At 39.6% G+C, this 26,801-nt stretch overlaps 1 protein-coding gene across 2 annotated transcripts in view; it reads left to right on the top strand.

Annotated features, from left to right (window-relative positions):
- The window catches only part of SLC6A18 (solute carrier family 6 member 18), a 59,245-nt gene that overhangs the window by 5,833 nt on the left and 26,611 nt on the right, over positions 1 to 26,801 (top strand). Inside the window, exons 2-4 of one of the 2 annotated variants that reach the window (XM_069076390.1) lie at positions 17,910 to 18,050; positions 19,584 to 19,721; positions 22,623 to 22,804. In XM_069076390.1, coding sequence (XP_068932491.1) covers positions 17,910 to 18,050; positions 19,584 to 19,721; positions 22,623 to 22,804 — 461 coding nt within the window. The remainder of the gene's footprint in view (positions 1 to 17,909; positions 18,051 to 19,583; positions 19,722 to 22,622; positions 22,805 to 26,801) is intronic. The other variant, XM_069076400.1, reaches the window with a different exon arrangement.

The following is a 26,801-nucleotide window of genomic DNA, read 5'->3' on the forward strand; positions in this document are numbered from 1 at the left end:
GATAGATAGATAGATAGATAGATAGATAGATAGATAGATAGATAGATGGATGGATGGATGGATGGATGGATGGATGAGTGGATGGATGGATAGAGATTGAGAGATAGAGAGATAGTAAGGTCTAGAATGCTGTGGTACATGGGACCATGAAGAGTTGGGTATGAATGAACAACTGAATAAAGAAACAACAAAAATAGATATATAGATAAATATAGAGATAGATAGATTTGTTGTTGTTGTTTTTTGTTTTGCTTTTTACAGACTGGGCCTCACTTACCAAGATGGGAGGTGCAGCAGCCAGTCACAGGTTGACTTGCTCCATTTCCAACCTGGGCCAGTTCACCTCTCCTTAGGCAACTTATGGGGGTCATCACAGTCATGCTGAATTTAGTGTGGGGAGGATCCCATTACATCTTAGCACTCTCAAATTCAAAAGAGCTTCCCCGCTCAACATACTCTGAGGAAGGGTCTCTAGGCATGCCCTGACACACCAGGCTTCTCTGTGTATATATTCATGCTTTCTCCCTCTTTTAGATAGTAAATTCCTTGAAAACAAGGGCTTCCTTTATATTTTTCTTCTTCCTAGAACCTAGTAAAATTCCTGGCATATAGTAAGAGCTTAATAAATATTTGTTGATTGACAGTAACAAGATACACACATATACACACACATACATACATATATTATTTACACATCTATTGAGAGAGAAATTACATAGTGGAGCGTAGAGCAAGCTGGCCTTGAAATTCTGCCTCTGACTTATTCTGTGACTCTTTACAAGTCACATAAACTCCCATTACTCTGAGCATTTTCCAAGAATTAATGTTCTTTTCTTTGTATTAAAGTTCTTGTCTTTGTATTAGACAAAGCTTCTATTTAGAGACCTTATGGCAATTTCTGTTCAGGTTTGTAAATACGTGTATTTGAACCTCCCTTTTTTTATGCAATATTCATTTTATTGATGAACCTGCAATGTTCTTCAAGGTATGACTGTAGTTTTTGACCATCACTGTTAGATTAATTTCCAAGTTTAGTGTTCAAAATATTACTTCATCTGCTTTTATCAAAGTACTCCTTGATATTCTAAATCATTTGTTCTTCAATATAAAGTTGGTTGTCATTTTATCTACTTCTATAAAATAGCCTCACTGGTATTGATTGGTATTTAATTACATTTGTAAATCAATTTGGGCATTATTATAATTTTTGACACTTACAACTATTATTATGACATATAGCTATGTAAACAAAACTATTACTATGACATATACAGTTATGTAAATATGATATTCCCTTGAAAATGCCCTTAATTTTAAATTCAATGTTATCTTTCATTTTGGAAATGTGTTCTTCATCATCAACTAAGAGTTTATCAATTTTAGTAGCCTTTATGAAAAAATAATTCTTGTTTTTAAAAAAATTTATTATACTAAAGATCAAAATGAAAAGTGCTCCTGTTTTACGGGGTAGAATAATAAGAAACAACTTCTGAAGACTCAAAATTACAGGTCACTTCAAAGACAATGAAGAGATACCTAAGCTGCTGGGTAGGATGCAACATATTACAATGAGCTAGACACAAGTGTAAAAGATCTTATTGGAGGTGTATGATTGGAAGAGGCCAATCAATCATCAAGAGCAAAAGATAATTAATGTACAGACCGTTTATGTCTTTGCTATCCATATAATACTGAGAACTCCAAGTGCCAAAACACATTTCAATATCTCCTTAGCAAGACTTATGAGAGGACACAGACAATGGTGGGTTTTTTTTTTCTGTTTCACAGAATTAGAAAGTACAGATGGATTTTATAAACTACATTAATACAGTAATGGAATCACAAATAAATTTTTTTCTGATTGCTCTTCTAAAACAAAACTAAATCTTCTCTTTTCCTACTTTTCTCTAATTTGCCTTTTAAAATGCCTTTAAAAGTTTAATTTTTAAATTTCTGTCATTAATATAGGCATTTAATCCCATAAGTCTCTCACTGTCATCTTATAGATTGTTATATTTATGCCATATTTTCCTTTTTCCCCATATTTTGGTCTGAGAACAATAAGTAGAATTCATCTTTTCAGATTTACTTGGGCCCTCTCTGTGAGAGAGTACAATTTTGTGAAAGTTACTATACACTTAAAAAATGTATATTTTAATTTTTTCTAACATCTTCATGTTAGAATTTTGCAAACCATTGAGTCTGATTTTACAATTTACTCATTTTCCTTGATCTAGCATAAATAACCTAATAATATAATTTTTCAAGCTGTTATTAAAATTATCAGGAAATATACATTAGAGATATGATTTCTATGTATTCTCCTAAATATTGTTTTTAACCTAATTGCTGTATTGTTTGGGGGTGTAAAAGTTATTTATATAACTTTTTATTATATATTGTTAGGTTTTGTTGTTTGCAAATTAATTCTACCATCAACTAATAGTCTTCTCCCTTAAAGTTAAATCCAAACAGAAAGGCATTAGCTGATTAAATCTTTTCATTAGCTCCTCTTTTACCTACTTTTTTACCTTGTCAAAGAATGATAATTATCTTTTCTATGGTTTTAATCTTCCTAATATCTTTTTGGATTATGTGTCTCCCATAGATAATCTATTTTCTTTTTTTTGCTTTTTTGGAGGGCAGTTGGGGTTAAGTGACTTGCCCAAGGTCACACGGCTAGTAAGTGTTAAGTGTCTGAGGCCAGATTTGAACTAAGGTCCTCCTCACTCCAGGGCCAGTGCTCTATTCACTGTGCCACCTAACCGCCCCGACAAACTAGTTTCAAATTCATAATATTTAGTGTTATAATAATTAAGATTTTCTTATTCTTTCTCCTACCTTCCCACTTAGTCAAAGATAGGAGGCTTCATTATGGGAATAATCAGCCCTTTTCCTCATTCTCTTCTGAAATGTCATCTACGTTATTTTTCTTATCATCAAAACTACTATTATGGAAAAAAAAAAACAATCTTATCAGACTAATCTTCCATAAAGGAGAAACCTTGTATTTTACCCAGCAGCTAGGATTATTCTAAACACAGTAGTTTAATTAATGTTTTGGGGTTTTTTTTGGAGGGGGGAAGGCAAGACATTTGGGGTTAAGTGACTTGCCATAGGTCACACAGCTAGTGTGATCAAGTGTCTGAAGTTGGATTTGAACTCAGGTCCTCCTAACTCCATGGCCAGTGCTCTATACTCTGCACCACCTAGCTGCCCCTATTTTTAATTAACACAATATTATGTTAAATTTTACAAGAGATTTGTGAATTTTACTTTATAATCAAAACTATCCTTAACTTCCTTTAGGAAGCTTTTATTGAATATCTTAACTGCTTCTCTACCCAAGAGGATCCTGGTACTCCGCGTCTGATCATAAAGTCCTTTATAGTTGTCATCTTTTGTCAAGGAACTCTTTAATGGCTTAATTTTTAAACATCATTCTTCTGCCTTCAAAAAGAATGTGTAGGTTTGCTGCAAGTCTGATTCTAGAATACAGGTCCATATCTTTTAGTTTTATATTCTGTACCCACACATCACTATTTTCTCATGGTTTTAACTGTTAAAGCATGATTAAAATGTACATCAGTGTTCTCTGATATATGATGTCTTCTTTCTTCAAGTTTAGAAGACTCTGACTTGAATTTTAAAGTCTGAAGAGAATGTGCCTTAGACTTAGATTTTAGGTTTCCTTCTTGTTGAGAGTGAATATTTTTCTGATTTCAGGATGTAAATTAGGCAAAATTCTCTTGAATTATTTCTTCAGGTTATCAAGATTCAGATTCTTTCCCCCTTCAGTGCTCTCTGATATGCCACTTATTCTGGGCCTTGATTATTTACATCTATCTTCAAGGTTGGCCACTTTTTCTTGCACTTTTAGCAACTGGTTTTCTAGTTCTGTTACATTATACTTCTTCCATTCTGTTTCCCCTCTCTATTTTTTGCTGTATTAGATTGCTTTTTGTTTTTACTGTTTCCAACAAGTTTTTTTTTTATCAGTGAGGATGTTTGTTTCTGTACAATTTTCCATTAGTTCCTTACAAGTTTCTTCTACTGAAATCATATCTTTTAAAAAATTCATTAGAGTACCTAATACCTAAACTGGTTGTTCTCAATGTTTCTGGAGGGTTTTTTTGGCATTGTATCTGTAGAGTAAGACATGTTTTGAAATGACAAAAAATATTGAAATTAAACTCAACAATCAATATTTTCACAGATGCTTTGTGGTACTTTGAGGTGGTAGTTTCAATGTAACAGAATTATCACCTTCCTCTCCAGTATCCCTGCCTGGTCACCCCGCCAACACAGGGAGGGACTGTCTTGGCTAGAGAAAAACTACATCCCACTCAGAACTGCTGCACAAACCTTGGAACACTTTCTATTTAAGGGGTACACTGTCAATAGTTTCCTTCTCTTTTCTCTCTCATATGTGTGTCTGAAGGAACTTGTAATCACATTTCCTCTTCTTTTTTTTTTTTAATTAATTCTCCACTCCCCTTCTCCCAAATAACACTAGGCTCAAAGTGGGGCCTGACTCAGGATCCTTCCTTAAAAGATCAACTCAAAATTCATCTAATTACTTATTATGTACAAGATACAGTAGAACCTCGGTTTACAAATTTAATTCGTTCTTACATTCTGTTCATCACGCAATTTGTTCATATTGCAAAGAGAATTTTCCCATAGGAAATAATGTAAAGTCAGATGATTGGTACCACATCCCCCAAAATAGTCATATAAAAATAATTATTTATAATTTTAAGTTAGTTTTTTGTCCCTAATGCACCTGAAGTACAATAGCAATGATTAGTACACAATATAAACCAAAAATAAAACAAATTAACCTGCACTTTACCTTTGAGAAGAGTCGTGGCTGGTGTGAGAGAGATGAGAGAGGAGGAAGAGGAGGAAGGATTATTGCTTGGAAGGAGAATCTCCTTCCATGAGAACATCGGGGATTTCAGTGTCAGGAGTGTTCTCTCTTATGCTACTTTCACTAAAAGTGAGACTAACACTGCTGCCTTCACTTATTTTTCATTTTTTAGGATCACTTTTATGTTTTGACTGACTGATTTTTTTTTCTTTATGTTCACTTCTGGCTAGGAATCTATCTAAAGACACTTGTTTTTGACCTTTTTTCAGAATGTCATGGAAATGTGACGTTGCATTATCATTACAAATATTCATGGCCCTCATTGCTACAGCCTTATTTGGGTGATGTTTTTAGACAAAATTTTGCACTTTTCCCCACATCTGATAAGCCCCCCTAATCTCACTTGACATGAGGGATTCTTCCGACCTCTCAACCTCCTCCTCGTTACCCTGGTTGAGTGTCATCCCTTCCAAGTCGTTCAAGTCCAAACATGATGTTCATACTGTGAATTTTTGCTCATCCTGCAAGACAAATTTTGGGAAACAGTTTTCCTCTTCCAGTGAAGCATACTTAGACCAGGTTATTCGTAAACTGAGGCTGTTGTACTGTGCTAAGCGCCAAGGATATGGAGGTTAAAAGTGAAACAGATCCTGACCACAAGGAACTTCAATTCAAGTTAGCTCAAAGGCCCCTCCTAGAGTTTACCCTGGGAAATCTCCAAGTATAGCTTGTATCTGGATTTCCACAATTGTGGGAAATAGGATCCTCAGCCCCCATACAAGAACTCAAAGTAAGAAATGCACATTGGATAAAGGATGGCATTTCTTTCACCCCAAAGAAAATAGAAAGTCATGGCGCCACAGATTCAGAGCTGAAAGGAACCTTTTATACCATCTAATCCAACCCTTCAATTTTACAGAAGAGGAAAATGAGACTCAGGGAAGTTTATACAGCTGATAAGCAGTATAATAGGGATTCAAACACAGGTCACATTCATCTCTGAGTTTTTTCTCTATTTCTACTGCACCACACTCCAGTCATGCAAAGGCCTGACAGTCGCCCATGAGCAAATTCTGAAAACACACAAAACCTTCATGATAACTCATAACTTACCCTCAGAAGGGAACGCACTTAGGGTTGTCTTTGGAACAATGCTCTGCCATTTTTGTGAACTGTTCCAGATATGCCCCAAGTTTTCCCTGGATTCAGAAGAAGTGTGGTCAGAGCCAGAATCTTAGTAAATGTCTCAAATGCACAATCTGTCACACAAAATTTACCATAGAACCTTGAAGCTCAGAGTTGGAAACCATCAGTGACCTATCAGTGTATAGTATAGGCAGCTTTCTAAAACCTAATTCCTAGGACATTTGGGGATTCCCAAATGTTTTCAGTGGTCTCCAAAATGGGGCATGACTTTAAGGGATCTATACTCCTTAAGGGTGTACTTATTGGGTGTAAACAACCAATGTGGAGGGTAAGAAGATAGGTTCTAACTCCTCCCATCACCCTCTCAGTAAAGGATTTCATCTTCTATTTTAGTAAGATCATTAAAGCCACCCATCTTCCTTCCACTATACACCCAAACCCCTTTACATTGCTCCTTATTCTTTATTCCTTTGTTCAGTCTCTGAGGAAGAGGTGGTTCTTTTTTCCTCAATTTTTTTTTCTTTTTGCTTTTTGGAGGGCAGTTGGGGTTGTGACTTGCCCAAGGTCACACTGCTATTTTTTGTGTTAAGTGTCTGAGGCCGGATCCAAATCCAGGTCCTCCTGACTCCAGGGCTGGTGCTCTATTCACTGCGCCCCCTAGCTGCCCTTTCCCCAAATTTTAAAAATATTTTTATTTAAAGTTTTGAGTTCCAAATTCTATCCCTCCCTCCTCCCTGAAATGATAAGCAATCAGACATAGGTAATACATGTACAACTATGTAAAACATTTTCTTATTAGTCATTTTGTACAAGAAGACTCGAATAAAAGAAAAAAATGAAAGAAAGTGAAAATAGCATGTTTCAGTCTATATTTAGACAATATCAGTTCTTTCTCTGGAGGTGGATAAACATGCTTCATCATTAGTCTTTCGGGATTGTCTTGGGTCATTGTATTGCTGAGAAGAGCTAAGTCATTCACAATTCTTCATCAAATAGTATTGCTGTTAAGGTGCACAACATTCTCCTGGTTCTGTTCACTTTGCTATGCATCAGTTCATGTAAGTCTTTCCAGGTTTTTATGAAATCATCCTGCTTGCCATTTCTTACAGCTCATTAATATTCTATTACAATCATACCACAGCTTGTTTAGCCATTCCCCAATTGATGGGCATCCCTTTAATTTTCAATTCTTAGCCACAAAATATAAATAAATATTTTTGTAGAGGTGACTGCTTGCTAAGGTGAGTCACTTTATTTGTCAGCTTAATGTTATCCCTACCGTCTCCTCTAGGAATCTGAGTCCTTCTTCATTCCACAGCTTTCTCTCATCTTCAATATCTTCTTATCTACTGTCTCTTTCAACGCTTTCTACAAACATGTCCAGGTCTCTCCATCCTTCAAAAAAAAAACAACCTTTCTCTCGACCCTGATATCCCTTCGTATTATCACCCTCTGTTTCACAGCCATTCTTCCCTTCATAGTCAGATTTCTAGAAAGAGTGATCTGTACTCACTGCCTCCAGCTTCTCACCTCTCACTTATTTCTTAACTCTTACAGTCTGACGGCTAAACCTGTTCTCTCCAAAGTTATCGATCATCTCTGTAGTGCTAACCCCAGTGACATTTTCCCCATCCTTATTCTATCTTACTTCTATACAACTTTTGGTGCTGTTGACATCTCCCTCCTTTTACACAGTCTCTCCTTCCTTGGCCTCCAGGACAACACTCTCCCTCTTGTTGTTTTTCTTCTACTTGTCTGAATACTCCTTCTCAGGCCCTTTGGTGGATCTACATCCATCTCTCACCTGTGTAGTGTAAGTCGAACCCCAGGTCTGTCCTAGGTCCCTTTCTCTTTTTTCTTTGCCCTCTCTCAGTGATTTCATCATAGGCTCAATGATCTTTTTAAAAAATGATTTCATTTTATTTTTAATTTAACTGTCAACTCTTCATTTTCTCTCTCTTGTACCACCCACTTTCCCCACCTCCCCCAAGGAAGTAAGAAAACAAAATCTGTTATGAACATTTATAGTTAAGCAAAATGAATTCTTATATTAGCCATTTCCAAATAGATGTTACTTTACAGACACACACACATATGCATAGACACATATGTATATGGTCAATGTGAGATATCTATATCTATCCACCTACACTCTGAGTTTATCACCTTTATATGAACAGTGGGCATCATATTTCATCATGAGTCCTCTAGAATCATGATTGGTTATTGTATTGACCAGAGTTTCTAATTCTTTCAAAGCTGTTTGTCCCCACAATATCATGTTATTATATAAATTATTTTCCTAGCTCTGATCGCTTAATTTTACATCAGTTCATACAAATACTCCCAAGTTTCTCTGAAACTGTCCCCTTCATCATTTCTTATAGCACAATAGCATTCCATTGCATTGTTACCATAACTTGTTCAACCAATCCAACTGATGGAACTCAGTTTGCAATTCTTGCCACCTCTAAAAGAGCTTCTATTAGATAGTGAACTTCTTGAAAACAGGGACTGTGTTTTTGCCTTTCTTTAAATCCCAAGTGTTTAGCACAGCACCTGGCACAGAGTAGGTACTTTATAAATGCTTCCTTAGTATAAATATTATTGTGAATGTGGGTCCTTTTCCTCTTTTTTTTTGAGGGAATAGACCCATCTAGCATTCTGATTTAAAGAGTTTTTTGTAGTTGTTCAGTCATTTCAGTCTTATCTGACTTCATGACCCCATTTTGGCGGTCTTCTCGACAAAACTACTGGAGTGGCTTGTTGTTTCTTTCTCCAGCTCATTTTCCAGATGAGGAAACAGGAAAACAAGGGTGAGTGACTTGTCCAGGGTCACACTGCTAGTAAGTGTCTGAGGCCAGATTTGAACTCAGGAAGATGTCTTCCTGACTTCAGGCCCAACACTCTATGCACTGCACCACCTAACTGTCCTGACTCAAAGGGTCTGCACAGTTAAAGAGTTTTTTGGACCCAATTCCAAATTGCTTTCAAGAATAACTAGATTAAAAGATAATTCCAAAGGATTAGATAAAAAATGCTATCCACCTTCAGAGAAAGAACTGATGGAGTCTGAATACATATCAAAGCATGCTATTTTCACTTTCTGTATTTTTTTTTTGTGTTTTTCCCCCTTTGGGTCTATGTTTTCTTTTACCACATGACGAATATGGTAATATGTTTTGCATGACTGAATATCTCTAACTCTTATCAAATTGCTTACTGTCTCAGGGAGAGAGAGAAAATTTGGAGCTCAAAATTTTTAAAAAATGAATATTAAAAATTGCCTTTACATGTCACTGGGGAAAATAAAATATTTTTTTAAAAAGAGATTGCTGGGGGAAAAAATAATAAGTTCAAAGTTCCATCATAAGTTAAATCACCATCTCCATGTAGATGACTACCAAATTTGTATGTCCAACTCTAGTATCTCTCCTGAAATCTCACACCACATCATCAACTCTCTGCTTAACGTATGCTCCTGGCTGTCCAGTCAGCATCAACATGTCCAAAATGAAGCTGCTCTGCCCCTTCCCCACCCCCAAAAGCCTCACTTCTCCAAACATTCCTATTTGTATTGAGGACACACCATCCACCCATCTAGTAATCCCAATTTACAACCTCCCATTTATCCTTTGACTCTTTGGTCTTTCATGCTTCATACCCAATCAGCTATTAAGTTTGTTTTTCAAGTCTCCTTCCATGACATCTCTCAGATATATCCCCTACTCTCTCATCATACGACCACCAACCTCATTCAACCCCTGCCATCTCTCATCAGGGCTGGGCAATAAGCACATCTCTGCTTCCCTCTCTCAGGTATCTTAGGTCTGACCATGTTGCTCTGCAGCTCAAAATCTTCAGTGGCTCCCTATTGCCTCTGGTATAAAGGACCACCTCTTCAGCCTGGCATTTACAGTTCTCCACCATCTGATTCCCACTAGCCTTTTCTAAAATTATTTCCCATTACTCCCCTTCATTATTTCATATTACTCCTCTGTGTTCAGGGTAGTGAGGTGGCACCATAGTGCATAACGTGCTGGGCCTGGAGTCAGAAATAGTCATCTTCCTGAGTTCAGATTTGACCTTAGACACTTGCTAACTATGCAACCCTTGGCCTCCAGGTCACTTAGCCCTGTTTGCCTCAGTTTCCTCAACTGTAAAATGAGCTGGAGAGGAAATGGCAAACTACTCCAATATCTTTGCTTAGAAAACACCAAATGGGGTCATGAAGAGTCAGACATGACTAAACAACAACCACCTCTGTGTTCAGGCAAACTGTCCTACTTGCATTCTTCAAATTCCTCAAAATTCCTCTTTGGATAGAGTATGGGTCTGGAGTCAGGGAGACCCGAGTGCAAATCTAGCCTTGGGCACTAGCTATGTGTCCCTGGGCAAATGACTTGCCCTGTGTTTCCCTAAATTCACTGGAGAAGGAAATGGCAAAACCACTCTAGTCGCTTTGCCAAAAAAAAAACAAAAACAGAACCATACAGGGTAATGAAGAGTAGGAAACAACTGAGCAACTATCCGTTATCCTGCCTTTGTCCAGACAGTCCCTGGTGTCTAGAACCCACTCCTTCCCTACCTCCCTCTCTTAGAATCCTATAAGATTCAGTTCAGGTGTCACTTGCTACTCAATTCCCACCCCACCCACCATCCCAATCCTCCCTGTTCTTAGTACTCTTTCTCTCTCCTGGAATGGCCTTGTACTTTTTTCCTCTGTCTCTGTCTCTCTCTCTCTCTTTCTCACTAACATACTCTCTGTCTCTGCGTGTGTGTGTGTCTCTCTGTCTCTGTCTCTCTATCTCTCTTTCTAAAATGTAAGGTCCTCAAGACAAGAATTGTTCCTTTATTCCCCTGTATTTCCAGCACCCAGCACACTGCCCTGCACATTATAGACTCATAAAAAATGTTTATGGGATTGAAATGTAAATTGAGTTGAAGGACTGCAATATGCACACTCTCTCTCACTCTAAGGTTATATAGAGCAGAAAGCAGATAAAAGTAGGAAAAAGCAGAATCACTGAACCATGTTGCAGCTGTTTGAAGAGCTGTCTGTGCACCAAGAAAAGGAAGGAGGGCGCAAGAATCTGACTTTTTTAAGGCAGAGGAATGTGACTATGACGTTCATATGTTTCTGGACAATTTTCCTGTTTGTGCTTCCTTGTGTTACATGTGTCTCTAGAGAAGTCTTAGCGATTAGGCTAAGCTCTAAGGCATTCAAGGCTTGGGCATTGAACACGCACCAACAAAATCCATGTCTCAAGAACATAAAGGGCGAGGCATGACTAGACATCAATCGATGTGAAAAAGCCCTTAGGATTTTAATGGACTTCAAATGCAATGTGGGTCAACATTTGATGGTGGCAGTCAATATCTTTAACATCATCCTAGAATGACTGGACAGAAAACAGGATGAAGGAGGTGAAGCTCCCACTGTTCTCTGCCCTGGCCTAACCTCACCAGAAATGCTGTACTCAGTTCTGGGCTCTTAAGAAGGATTTTGACAAGTTGGAGCATGCTCAGAGAAGGGATATCAGAATAGGAGGGAACTGGAAGTCATGCCATGTTAGACTCAGTTGGAGGAAATGGAGTGATGTGTAGCCTGAGGAAAATGAGGTTTAGGGAGCACCTACAAATGGTCTTCAAACATGAACTTTTTCTCATTAGCTCTAGAGGTCATGGCTAGGGACAATGGGTGGAACTGGTTATAGGCAAAAGAAGGGCAAAGTTGTAAGAAGGAAAGAGTCCTCAGTTATGAATGTAAGACTTATTTCAGGCCTTAAACTTTCACATCTATAACTTAAGGTAAGAATGAATGAAGAAAGCATCATTCTTGTCACCTCTCCCTGAGCATGGCCTAGTTTGACCATGACTTTCCTAATGTTATGGACATACTAGTCAATAGGGATGCACAAGCCAGACAAAGTACATGTGCACAAGAAGGTCACCAGAGCTTTTACAGAGAGATGGGGGGAGAGAAAAGAGTGAATGAATGGGAGCAGTTCAGGCACTGCCTTCTTACCCTGGCTCGGGGCATTTGCTACTCTGATAGCAAGTAACAGCTAGCTGCCTCTTGTAGAGAAATCCATTGTACATTTCCTCAGACTAAAGGGATAGAAATGAGGGAGAAGATTGAAGCAAAGTGGAGAAGTGGAGTGCCTGGTGCCATCCTGTTTGCTCAAGCCAAATTGCCCTGGGGAGGGACTCCTGGAATGTTCTAAGTTCCTGGATTCCATTAATAGATGCTTATCAACTGTAGAGTCTCGGTAATGAATGAAAAGCTCATTCTCACTCCTGCTGGCACTGAGATGGAAAGCTGGGCTTCTGGCTTCCCCGCTAGGGGGAATTGGTGTAGGGACTAAAAGAAGGTCACACACGGGAATGTGCTTCTTGGTTGCATTGATGTTAACTTGGTTCTCTTCACTTGAATTTGTCATTGAAAGCCCATATATAGTATATATTTGTAAATTCTTTAAGAAAAACTCCGGGAAACAGGACTTCCGCATGGCTCCTGCTCCCACCTCCTCCAATTCATGTAAAAGGTGACTCTGAACAAACTTTGGAGCTACAGAACCCACAAAATGACACAGAAAAGCTAACCTCCCTCTGAGGACAGCCCTGCAGGCCAGCAGGAAGTGGCCAGCACAGCACTTTGGGAGTTGAGCCCAGCCCCAAGTGAGCCAGAGATTTTAGCCTCAAGGTGGCCACAACCAGCCACTGTCTGGCTGGACTTCAGATCATCAGCAACTGTGGCAGTTTGCAGAATTATCAGCCCATAGATGCTAAGGACAAAGTGAGAGGTCAGTGCAGTGTGGGCTTTGGGACCTGGGAATTTGAGAGTGTGGTTGACCTTTGCCCCCAGGGTGAGAAGTGGCTGAGGCACGGTGGCCATGCAGCCGTTGCCACATGACTGCTTCAGAGTTCCTAGCCTGCAGATTGTAGGGGGACCAAGAGACCAGTCTGAAGGATTGTAATCACTTTTGCTTTAACCTGCTTCGATCTAGATTGTGGTCTAGGGTGGAGGTCCTGGGGTGTGTGACCAGTTTGCCAGAGCATGGGGAGGCTTCAGAGAAGGCACACAACTAATAGATCCAGCAGCTGAGAAAACCACAGCTATTGGGACAAAGCTCCCCGCTCTGGTAGCAGAGTTCTACTGTGGCAAAAAGCTCAAAAGTCAAGTAATTGTGTGGCAACATGAGCAAGCAAAGGAAGCAAGACAAGCACAGTAACCCAACTTTGGACTCCTTTTTTAGGGACAAAAGAGATCAAAGCATAGAACAGGAGGAATACAGCAAAGTCAGAACTCCTGCACCAGAAGCTTCCAAGAAAAGAATAAGCTGCTTACAAGCCATAGAGGAGCTTAAAAAGGATTTTGAAAACCAAATAAGAGAAGTGGAGGAAAAATTGGGAAGAGAAATGAGAATAATGCAAGAAAATAATGAAATGAGAGTTAACAACCTGACTGAAGAAAATAATACCTTAAAAAATAGACTAACTCAAATGGCAAAAGAGGCTCAAAAAGGCAATGAGGAGAAGAATGCCTGAAAAAACCAAATTTGCCAGATGGAAAAAGAATCTCAAAAGCTCACTGAAGATAATCATTCCTTCAGGATTAGATTGGAGCAAATGGAAGCTAGTGACTTTATGAGACATCAAGATAAAATTAAACGGATTGAAACAAATGAAAAAATAGAAGGCAATGTGAAATATCTCACCGAAAAAAAAAAAAACACTGACTTGGAAAATAGATCCAGGAGAGATAATTGAAAAATTATTGGATTACCTGAAAGCCATGATCAAAAAAAGAACCTAGAAATCATCCTTCAAGAAATTCCCAAGGTAAATTGCCCTGATGTTTTAGAACCAGAGGGCAAAATAGAGGTTGAAAGAATCCACTGATCACCTCCTGAAAAAGATCCCTAAAAGAAAACTCCTAGGAATATTACAGCCAGGTTCTGGAGTTCCCAGTTCAAGGAGAAAATATTACAAGCAGCCAGGAAGAAACAATTTGAATACTGTGGAAACACAATTAGGATAACCCAGAATCTGGCAGCTTCCACACTGAGGGATCGAATGGCTTGGAATATGATATTCTGGAGGTCAAAGGAGCTGGGATTAAAACCAAGAATCACCTACCCAGAAAAACTTAGTATCATGTTTCAGGGGAAAATATGGTTATTCGATGGAATAGAGGACTTTCAAGTATTCTTGATGAAAAAACCAGAGTTGAATAGAAAATTTGACATTCAGATACAAGAAGCAAGAGAATCATGAGAAGGTAAACAGGGAAAAGAAATCATAAGGAACTTATCAAAGTTGAACTATTTACATTCATACATGGAAAAACAATAACTGTAACTTATGAAACTTTTCTCAGTACTAGAATATTTGAAGGTAATAGAAATGTATATATATGTATAAATATATATATATATGTATACATACATATATATGTCATTATAGGAGGGTATATGAGCATATGAATACATCTGTGAGTATGTGTACATATGTGTACAGGTATACATAAACAGAGGGTACAGGATCAGTTGAATAGGAAGGGATGATACTTAAAAGGTGAAATTAAGAGGTGAGAGAGGAATATAATGAGAGGAGATGGGGAGAGATAGAATGGGGCAAATTATGCCATATAGAAGAGGCAAGGGAAAGCTGTTACAATGGAGGGGAAGTACAGAAAGGCAAAAGGGAATGAGTCAACCATTATTCTCAATGTATGTAGCTTAGGGAGGGAAAGACATACACACTAAATAGGGTATCTCACCCTACAGTAGAGAAGGGGGGAAGGGGATGAGAGGGGGGATGATGGAGAGGAGAGCAGGCTAGGGGGGAGGGAAGTTGGAAGCAGCCACTTTTGAAAAGGGACAGGATCAAAGTAGAGAATAGAACAAGTGGGGGTGGGTGGGATGGGATGTAGGAAAATATAATCAGTCTTTCACAATATATCCACTATGGAAATGTTTTGCATAGATACACATGTAAAGCCTATATTGGATTGCTTATCTTCCCAGTAAGGGTGGGTGATGAGGGTGGTAGGGAAAGAATCTGGCATTCAAAGTTTTAAAATTAAATGTTAAAAATATATTATTATTATTATTATTATTATTATCATTTTACATGTAGCTGGGAAATAAGATATACAGGCACTGGGGCATAGAGATCCACCATGCCCTACTGGAAAATAAAAGGGGGATGGGGGAAAATATAGGAGAGAGCAGATTGGGGGAGGGGATATTCAGTGGTATCATTGTTTTGGGGTGGTGGGTAGGGGGAAAATGGGGAGAAAATTTGTAACTCAAAATCTTGTGGAAATTAATGATGTAAACTAAAAAATAAAAATAAATAAACTTCAAAAAAAGAAAGTAAAAACTCTGCCAAGATAATGGTAAAATCTAGTAAGACTGAGGCTGAGCCATGATCAGCTTGGTGGGAACACTCTTCTGTACCCTGAATAAAGTGAATGCTATGCACAGAGGAGTAGAGCCATGGAGTAAATGGTTTCCAGTTCCTCTGAAAGGTGGATAGAGGCACAGGAGGCTTGATGTTTTTCCCAGAGCACCCTCGTGTGTTGGTTGGTGCATAGAACAGATTTGCTCAGACACTAGACCCAACAAAGGCATTTGGCTAGGGTTTTTGGATTGATGTCAGTACCTCTGCAGTGAATCAGCATCTCTTGGTGGATACATAAACTCAGAGCACACTGGGTCATTCTCCTGAGGGTGCAGTAGTGTAAGTGAACAAGGCAACACCAGGCCCTGCGTGTAGAATCTCAGCTCCCTTGTTTTTCACAGATCTTCTCCCTTTATCTTTGTCCCTTTAGTCCAGACAAAAAGTCTTTGAGAATTCCCACTCGTAGCTGGTCGTCTCCCATCAAAGTCCTTTCAAAAACCAAATGATCTAGGGGAGGTTATGAGCAAAGCTGTTATTACTTGCTCATCCTTTTCCCTCCCTGGGTCTCCTTGAAAAAGCCCACATGTTAGTGCTGTCTTACATGATGCACTCTGCCTAGGTGAGTGTCTCTGCTGGCTGGCACATCTGCTACACTAAATGTGGCCTCTGAATCTGAGTAAAATATGTATTGATGTGGTTTGATTATGACAGAACACAGCAAGGGTGATTATCTTTTCCTAGATGGTATACAAGAGTAATTTCAAAAAGTTCATCATTGAACAACAACAACAAAAAAGTTTTTCTATTAGGAAACTAGATTGCAATGAAAATAGCTTATTAGAATTCTGTTCCCTCTACAATATTCTTCCTAACAAAAACAAATGGGAAAAGAGGTGATTTAAGTGTAAGGATACTCAAAATCTAAGAGGCTCAGATGTATATGATAAAGACAGGAAATAGAAACAAATGCTTGAGATCGAGGGTGATGCCCAGGGGTGTGTTGGGAACAGCTCTAACCAGCAGGCTGCTAAATTCCAGTGTGAGCATTTTCACCTGAGAAATCAGCAAACGTTTGTGGGCGGCTAGGTGGTGCAGTGAGTAAAGCGCCGGCCCTGGAGTCAGGAGGACCCAAGTTTGGTTGCAGTCTCAGACACTTAATACCCACACAAAAAACTACCCGTGTAACTTTGGGCAAGTTACTTAACCCCAATTGCTCTCCAAAAGGCAAAGAAAAAAAAGAAAAGAAAAGAAATCTGCAAACGCTACAAATTAGGGCTAGACTTATTGTTTTGTGTGTTGTCTGAACTTAAGAAAGTGTAGATAAAGTAGTTTAAACTTAATAGCATGTGTATAAATATTTCTTACACCCAAGACTGATTATTTAATTGAGATATTTATGAACATACGCCCGTATTTCACTTTTAACATTGTTTAAATTCTGCATTACTGCAGTAGAAGGCTCAGGAAATGAAGAGTGGAGGTCTGTTAACTCTAGAATAATTCATAGTGATAATAACAGTAACTGGTATTTATATAGTTGCTTTAAATTTTGCAAAGTGTTTTAGATCTATTATCTCATGCGAGTCTCACAACACCCCTCATGAAGCCTCTCCTTGGCTCCACCTGGGTTTTTTTTGCCTTAAGTTTCTCCTCCCATTCATAAGAAAAATGCATAAAAATCTGAAAGAGTTTAGGGTTCAAGAAAATTGGAGGGGCCTAAAAATCTAGCTAGCATTTTGTAGTTCATGAAAAGAGCAGCTCCCAATATATTTCTAAAGGGAGAATATTGGCAATCAGGGGTTATATAAGAATTAGAGGCTTTCTAATCCTAAATCAGATAGAAGGTTGGGACAAGAAAGCAGAATTTTTAGCAACAATAAGTAAGATTTCAAAGATGGATTAAATGTCCATTAGTGTTACTGAACTGGCTGGTTACTCTATTTTCCAAAATAGTTTGAGCCCTGCAGGTGAAAACTTCTGGAGACAAAAAACTCCCCATAGTCAACACTCTGAGAACTGATAAATCATCATCTCCTTGTATGGAGAAGAGCAGCTCAAGATTTTTCCTTAGTCTGAAACTGGTGTAGGTCTATTTCCCTATAAGACTTAAAAAAAGAACTTCTGGATTCTGCGCTAGAAAAGAGGTCATTATGGGACCTTCTTATGGGAAAGGTAGCCCATCAGCTGAGAGTTGCAGCTGAAGCCAGAAGCTAGAGGCAAAGCAAAGGTCCACAACTATGTGCCCAGTGGAACGCAACAGCAGAGATCAGTGCCTGGCAGAGTGCATGCCATGCTCTACATACCCATCAGAGACTACACACTAGATCTAGGTGAGGCACATGGGGTTTTCATCTGCTCCTATTGTTCTTCACCCTGAGGGATAGACTCTATGCTAAATAACCTCTTTGAGCTACTGACTATGGCACTGTCAAAGATGTATATATATGCTTGTTCTCTAACACTTGTCTATTATTCCCAGGAGCATTCCTAATTCCATACTTCGTTGCCCTGATCTTTGAAGGAATCCCCCTGTTTCACATTGAACTCGCCATTGGTCAGCGTTTAAGGAGAGGTAGCATTGGGGTGTGGAGCGCCATCTCACCATACCTTAAAGGAGTAGGTATGTCTGGGATTTCATTAGCAGAACATCTTCATAGATGTTCTGTTCATACGCTTTGCTCAAGAGCGCTGACGGAGAGCAACCTTATTGTAGAAAGATCAGTGAAGAGGGGAAAATTAAATACAATCAAATTTCATTCATTCAATATGACAAATATCCATTAAGTACTTACTCTATGGAAGGCACCATTATCGGTGCAAGAGTTACAGAAGTGAAACAGGACATAGTCCTTGCCCTAAACCATCTTATCGTCTATAAGAAAATGTGTATGTGAAAGTATTTTGATGTAATTTATTAAAAATTAGAACTCAATAAATGATTTGGAGAGATCCAAGTAACCAGGGAGGCATGAAGAATTTTAGAAGGGAAAGATCATTTTTAGCTTCAGGTGTCTAGAGAGGCTTAATGAAGGATGAGATGTCAACTGTTAGAGATGAAAGAGAGATCCATCCAAGAATGGGGGATAGTGGAAGCAAATGCAGGGAGGCAGACAAGAATAGTCAATAGTTGATAAATATTTATTAAGTATCTACTATGAACACTATGCTAGATGCTAGGGATACAAATGTAAGAAAGAGAGACAGAGAGAGAGAGTGAAATTTCCAGCCCTCAAGAGCTTACAGTCTAAAGGAAAAAGAGAAAACATAAAAGAAAACCAAAAAATGAGGAGTAGGGAGGGAAGAAAAGGTGCCCAATGTGGGTGCACGGCAGAGAGGTCAGTCAGAGAAATTCCAAGGTAGAGCAGTCAGGTGAGAAATGAAAAAATGTCTGAGCTGAGTTCTCTCCTTAGATGGAGGTTTGCAGTCCTTGGCCCCACGGTGCGGGGGTAGACACCCCATCAGACAGGCAGAAGGTAATGATGAGGAGGATGACCAGAGTTACAGGATGATGAGGTTATCCAACTGAGCTTCCTGGGGAATGGTGGAGAAAGATTTTACAAGGGGGAGGTCAGTTTTAGCTGGGGCATCTTGGGAGATCAGAAGAGTCCCAAAGTAGTACAGTCAGGTGAAAAATAAGATGAGATTAGAAAATGGCAAATACACACTAGTTTGGTGTTCTAGGAGGCTGGCAAGGTAAGTTAGAGACACGTTATGGAGGATCTGAATGTCAGAAAAAGGATTTTATACACATCTTCGTGTACCAACAGGGAGCTACTGAAGGATTTTGAGGAGAGGAGTACCATGTGGACTCAGTAAGGCCACCCTGTAGAAGTTAGAAGTTTCAGTTTATTTGGGAAAAGGAAAACACCTCACAGATTTTTAGTCAATTCCATGTAATTCAACAAACATTTTTTGAGCTCCTACTATGTGCAAAGTACTAGGCCAGATGCTAAGAGATGCTAAATGAGACATAGTCCTCAAGGATCTTCCAGTCCAGCTGGAGAAAAAAGCACATACACAAATAGTTATAATATAAAATAAAATGTGGGGGGGAAACCAGAAGAGATGATGGCAACAAGGACCACAGGCTGCTTGTTCAGTGTTTGCAAACCCAGACTCTGTAACAAAAGACTTTCTTTCCTATATTTTCCAGGCATTGGATGTTTTTTTGTTTCCTTCCTGGTGAGTTTGTATTACAACACCATTTTAATGTGGGTGCTGTGGTATTTTCTGAATTCTTTCCAAAGCCCCCTTCCTTGGAGTTTTTGTCCTCTAAATGAAAACAGAACAGGTAAATAGCAGGTGGGTGCCTCGCTATATGTCATTTGGGAAGGTTAGAACTCCATCTCTTCCTGTAGCTGTTTTTTATAATTCAGGCAATTCACCAAGAACCCACAGGACAAATCCAGTCTGCTTGGAATTTGTAAACTCTGTGTGTGTGTGTGTGTGTGTGTGTGTGTGTGCGTGTGTGTGTACAGGGTATGTCAAAAGTCTAAGCTTTGGTAGTACCACTGTTGGGCTAGGTCCAGACCAAAGCAACTTCCAACTCCTTCTACTGAAGAAAGGGCTTCTGAGGCCAAGCAGAATGGATAGGGAGCTTATGTAGGCTGTCCCAGGGCCTCCCCAGTGATAGCAGGGGTACCACTGCTTTGGGATCTTATGGTCTTAGTTCCTGGCCTGGTCCAGAATTCCCTTCAATTTTAGGGGAGACCCTCCTCTCGTCCAGGAGGAGAGAGTCACAGACAGGCAAGATTCTGATGGAGCTTCTGCTTAGAGATGGGGCAACCCCAGGCTCCCATCCTCTGACCCTATTTCCAAGCATCTAGCTCATTCTCTATGAATCAGTCAATCAATAAACATTTAAATATACCAGGCATTGCTGTAAGCTCTGGGGATAAAATGTAAGAGCGAAATAGTCCCTGCTCAACCAGGGACACAGCATGTTCACCGATAAGCAAATTCAGGAAAGGTGCAAAATATATGCACATCTAGGGGAATCAGATAATGCCTCTTTGAAGGAGGTAGCACTTGGGTTGAGCCCTGAAGGGAGCTAGGAGATCCAAAAGATAGAAGTGAGGAGGAAGAAGATGAGGAGGAAGAGGAGAAGAAGGAGGAGGAGGACAAGGCAGAGGAGGAGGAGGAGGAGGAGGATTCCAGACATGGGGTTCTGAAGACACAAAAGTAGGAATTTAAATATCATGAGCAAGAGACAGAAAGTAAGTCAGTCAGAAGGTAAGAGGAAGATCAATCTGTAATCAGTCTAGAAAGATATAGGTTGAGAAGAGTGGATGGGCTTTAAGTACCACACAGAAGAAGGCTGTATTTTACCCTGAAGACAGCCATGGAGCCTTCTTGAGAGGAAGAGTGACAGGTCTGCTGGACAATGTCTAGCATTTAAGGTAGTTCTGTGATTCTTTGGACTTGGGTATAACCTGGGGTTCGAGCCTGGTGCATTTGAATAAAACTCTTCTTATTGGTGGATAGAATGATTACTCTACTCTGAGGGTTTATGTGAAGGGCAGAGTTGGTGAGAACTTGGGAGAGGAGAAATCTCCTTTCTTCTGGCTTCCAGAGAAAACACAAGAGACCCCAGCATCTCTTCAAGGAAAAAGCCTTAGAGAGACAGAAATTTGTCTTTGGGAAGAGACATAGAGGAATTGAAGCCTCTTGCTCTCAGTTGAGGGAACTCAGGAACATTTTGAGGCTCTGGCTCCTTAAGGTGGTGCAGTAGATAAAGTGCCAGGTCTGGTGTCAGGAGGACCTGAGCTCAAATCTGGCCTCAGACACATTCTAGCTGTGTGACCCTGGGCAAGTCACTTTACCCTGTTTGCTTTAGTTTCCTCATCTGTAAAATGACCTGGAGAAGGAAATGATAAACCACTCTGATGAGGGACGGAATCCCAATAGGTTCAGCAGGAACCCTGATCTTATCCAAGACCAATGGATAAACCCGCAATGGTGTCTGGAAAGAATTCAGCTCAGCCTTACTTGGAGTTAGAGTTGAGAAAGTTTATTTTTATGCCTTTACAGTGGGCAAGAGTCCTTAGGGGACCTGTAAGTGAGAGGGGTACATGCTTTTACCTTTAAAGGGTAGGGCTGCCATTGTCAGGGCTGACCTGATGGAAGGGACCTCAGTGCATAGATAAAGGTCAGAGCTGAGCAAGAGGAACTTGTGACTTTAGTGCATAGATAGTTTAGATGAGATTTGGGCCAGGCTGGGGGAGACATGAGGCAAGGACAAAGGAGTGTTTGGGCCAGACCGGAGGAGACGTGAAGAGTTTAAGTAAGAACAAAGGAGTCACAAGGTATTGCCTAGGCCTAGTGTGGATAGGGGGAAGGGGCAGAGTTTGAGGCTGAGAAAGGGATTTTACAGATAACAATTTTACAATACAAATTGCAGTTACAACTGCACAGACTGGTTTTACAAATTGGTTCCACAAATTGACCTAGACCCCAGGTACCCCATCAACTCCAGTATCTTTGCCAAGAAAACCCCAAATGGGATCACAGAGATGTAGACTTGACTGAAACGACTCAACAGCTTCCCAAAGTCTATTTCCTCTCTCTAGCAGTTTCTTCCTGAAGAAAACTTGGTGCTCCTTGTATCCTCTTTCAAAAACAAAAGCAAGAAGACATCTTCCCTCTCCCCAGTACTGCCTTTTCTTATGGAAATACAAAAGGTTTATATTATAGGTTAGATTGGGAAGAGGAGATTCCTGGTTCCAACTTCTCCCACTGTAGTAGAGTACCTTCCCACAGATTTAACATGCCTAATTTCAGCATGGCCTGGGGCAAAACTTTATTTACCTCACCCTAGTCATGACTCTGAGCTGAATTATTACTTTCTAGGGAAGGAAAAAAAAAAACTTTGGGCAAGTCACTTAACCCCCAATTGCCCTTAACCCCAATTAGACAACAATGGAGTCTGAATCTGACCACACCTTAAATTCATCATTTTGGCGCTTTAATTGTCCCACTATTTTTCAACAAATATTCAAGTCAAGAAACACTTAGTAATAAATGCCTACTATGTTCAGAGAGTTTGACAGGACTGGCTGGGGTTACAAAGACAGATAGAACACTTGGACTGCTTTGAAAGGCTTTACAATAGAACGAAAGGAGTCTGCATTCATTTGGGGACTGTGGTACATGGCGGCCTTGACAATGACTTGTGATACTCTTCGGTTCCCAGGGCCCATTGAAGAGTGCCAGCACAGCAATACTGTGAATTATTTCTGGTACAGGCAAACACTAAACATCTCAGCAGACATCAATGAAAGTGGGACCCTACAGTGGTGGCTGGTCATGTGCTTAGTGGCTTGCTGGATGATTGTGTATATCTGCATCATCAGAGGTATTGAGTCCACAGGAAAGGTGAGAATGTTATAAAGGCACCTCCAGAAGCCGAGCTGCTCACAGTGGTCTCTTGAAATATGAAAAGGGTGTCCCTAGCACCTGTTGTGCTTTTGAAGAATCTCAGGCTCCTTTGCTGCCACTAAGTTGTAAGGCCCTAACAATTAAGTTGATTGTCCTAAGAGTAACACAGGCTTCTTTTGCTACAAATGTGGGGATTTGTTTGAGAAAAAGCATAGAGAGAGAAGCAACTGGGATAGTGAATTGTGGCTAGACTGTGACTTTAGAGTCAGAATGACCTGGGTCCAAGTCTAATCTCTGAAATACATTCATTGTGTGACCTCAATTCAGTCACTTAATCTCTCAGTTATTCCTCTAAGACTCCAAATTGCAGAGAAATGGATGATCTGTACTACTAAAGGTATATTTTAAGGCATTTCATTTAAGGCATATTCAAGTGGGCCTATGACCTTTATTGTACCTCAGTCACCCCCAAGGGATGGTTGCACTTTATTACTCTCCTTATAATTATGCCATGGCCATGATTTTGAACTCTGAGTTTTCGCTTTCTGATCATAAGCTCCTGTCCTTCCTTTTACCCCTTTGCCACATTCCTTCTAAGCCTATTCTCTTTCTTCAATTTAATTTCCAGTCATTCCATCTGTTCCTGTTCTCCCAATCCATCACCCATGTTCTGGTCTTGCTTTCCTCAGTTTATAGTCTTGGCCCTAAAATTAGCCAACCATGTCAATTAAACATTGTCCCCCACCTTTGACTTACCCAATTCTTCTGTCATTCATGTCCTTCCAAGCCTCTATCCTGGACCACCCACATCAATTCGTCATCTTTAAATGTAATTTAATCTGATGAACACAACTAAAAGAAGTCCAGAGACCATGTTAACAGCTTCTGCCATAAATTCATATTGCTGAATCTCAGCTGGACTTTCACTGCTATAAGGCAATCCTGTTATTCTTCCTTAATTGGCTGACTATCCTCAGTATCTCTTTCAAACATTATATTCCCAGCTGTAAACTCTTCATGACTTCCCTTGGTCCTTTTTAAAAAGAAAGGATGATCATCAATAACAACAACCTCCAGATAGCACCCTCTAGCAGATACCCTCCTCCCCTATTTTACTGACCATCTCTCAAATGCTCCCTTTTCTCCTCTATTCCATACCTCAAAACCATCTACATTTTCACTTGACCTCTCCTTTCCCCCAGTCTCTGTGGCACAGATGACCCTTCTCCTTGCCAATCTTTATCTTTTTGCCCTTGATCCTATTTCCTTTTTTTAAAAAATTTGTTTATTTGCTTTTAGTTTATAAGATTCAGTTCCACAGTCCCTTGAGTTTCAAATTTTCTTCCCTCCTTCTCTCCCCTCCCCTCCATGGCAGCATGCAATTAAATATAGGATCTACAAATACCTCACATTAAACATTAGTCAGGTTGTAAAGAAGGATTATAACCAATGGAATGAACGATGGGAAAGAAGAAACAAAACAAAACAAAAGAGAGAGAGAGATCAAGTAGTTTGCTTCAGTCTGCATTCAGACTCTGTAGTTCTTTATCTGAATGTAGACATCTCTCTCCATCATGAGTCTTTTGGAGTTGTCTTATAACTCTGCATTGCTGAAAAGAGCCCAGTCTATCAAAGTTGGTGGTCACACACACATTGTGTCTGTAATTGTGTACACATTTCTCCTGGTTCTGCTCTTCTCACTCAACATCAGTTTATTTAAGTCTCTCTGGGTTGTTATGAAGTCCACCTGCTCATCATTTCTTACAGCACAATAATATTCCATTACATTCATATAGCACAGCTTGTTCAGCCGTTCCCCAATTGATGGGCATCCCCTTGATTTCCAATTCTTTGCCACCACAAAAAGAGCTGCTACAAATATTTTGTACATATGGGTCCTCCTCCCACTTCTATGCTCTTTTTGGGACACAGCCCTAGAAGGGGTATTGCTGGGTCAAAGCATCCTATTTCCTCGAGTTTTTCCAGTTTGCCCTATTACTTATTCTTTTTCTCCTCTTTAATCTCTCCCTGTCTATTGGTTAGTTTTCCACTATTCACAGGTACTTATGTCTACCTCATCCTCAACAAATCTTCACCTGACCGTTACCCTCTCAAGCTGTTGGTTCATAGTTCTCCTCCCTTTCACTGTCAGCTTCCCAGAAGGAGTCATCTATGTTAGCTGTCTCCACCTCCTTATCACCTGCTCACTTTTCAACCCATTGTAAACTGACTTGTGACCCCATCCCTGTATCAAACTTGCCCTCTCCAAGGTTAACCATGAGAAGCAGTGGAGAGATTGCTAGATTTGACGTCAGAGAAACCGGGTTTGAATTCTGCCTCTGCTGCTGTATGACCTTGTATAAGTTAATCACTCTGAATCTGTTTCCTCCTCTGTATAATGAAGATGTTGGACTATGTAACTATCACTCCAAATCCAGGATGTTCCACGCTTGATGTAGTAGTCTTAAGCTTTCTAATAAGCTTGTAAAAAATTTAGTGGTTTTAATATTTTCTTATATAATTATTAATAAATAAGTTTATTTAAAAAACTTTTAAAACAGCACCAAGACTTTTGGGATGCTTTATGTAATTATACAATTTCTTAACTGCTAAGTTCAATTACTTTTTCTCCATTTCTCTCCATCCTCACCCTCCTTTCTGAAGCTAGTGACACTATTTACCATCCCCTCTTCCATGAAACTATTTACCATTTCCTCTTTCCTATTTCTCCTCCTTCTGCCTGATTGCTTGTTTATGGTTTCTTTGGCTAGATCAACATCTATCCTTTGCCCCCTAGCTCCCATACAATAATCATACACCTTTCCCTCTCCATTCTAGTCTTTTCTCCCTTGATCTTATCTACTTCCATGATCTCCCAAGGAGACCCCCCCCCAACCCTTCCATTAAATTCTTTAAAATCACTATAGGCTAAAATTATCATTTATATTTAAAATTTTTGTTATATGCAAATCCTAATCTATATAGCTAACTATAATTTCTCTCTCCTTATCTCCAGTCTTGTACTATCCATCCACTCTGGGTGTCTCTTCCTGGAAGACTCATCAGTATCTCAAACTCAAGATGTGCAAAACACGATTCATGGTCTTCCTCTCTAAACTCCCCTCTTCTCTCTCCTAAACTTCCTATTCCATTTTAGGGCACCATCATCCTCTCCCGGTGACCCAGGCTCAATCTCAGCATCATTCTTAGCCCTTCCATATTCCTCATTCCCCATATCAGTGACAAGCATTAGTATTTCTACATAAAGAATTTTATATAGCAATTCTACCTCCACAGCATGTCCCAATATTTCCTCCTCTTTGCTGATGAAGCTATTATTCTACTTTAGATCTTCATCCCCTCTCATCCGTACTACTATCTTAGTCTCTTAATTGGTCTCCCTGACTCTAGTCTTTCCACTCTCTAGCCCCTTCTCCAAACAGATGCTAAATTTATTTTCAAAAGACCTAATCCTGACCATATCATTCCTTTTTTGAAACACTTTCAGCAACTCCCCATTGCTTCTAGGATAAAGTACAGAATCATCAGTCCAGCATTTCAGGCTTTCTGCAATCGGACTCTTGTCTATCTTTCCAGTCTTACCCCATACTTCTCTTCACAAACCTTATATTCCAGTCAAACCATACTATTAACTGTTCTTAAAACTCAACACGCCATCTTTTGGTCCCGTACACAGCCAGGGCACCCAGGGCCTGACTTGTCATCTCTGCCTCTTAGAATTCTTGTTTTCTTCCTAGACTTAGCTCAGTTGCTACCTTTTCCCTAAACCTTTCCCTGATCTCCCCAGTTGTTAATACTCTTTCCCTCTTTAATTTACCTTGTAGCATACTTATTTATGGGCATGTTGTTGAGTATGGCCCCCATTTCACTAAAATAAAAACTCCCTGAGGGCAGAGACTGATTTGTCCTTTGTACCACCATCCTCATCCAGTACTTTACACATAGACAATTAACAAATATTTGTTAAATCAAA

Source organism: Petaurus breviceps, unplaced genomic scaffold (assembly GCF_028583685.1).
Source record: "Petaurus breviceps papuanus isolate PSGF00001 unplaced genomic scaffold, PetGlider_PUasm1.0 151, whole genome shotgun sequence".
In the NCBI taxonomy this organism is placed as follows: Eukaryota; Metazoa; Chordata; class Mammalia; order Diprotodontia; family Petauridae; genus Petaurus; species Petaurus breviceps.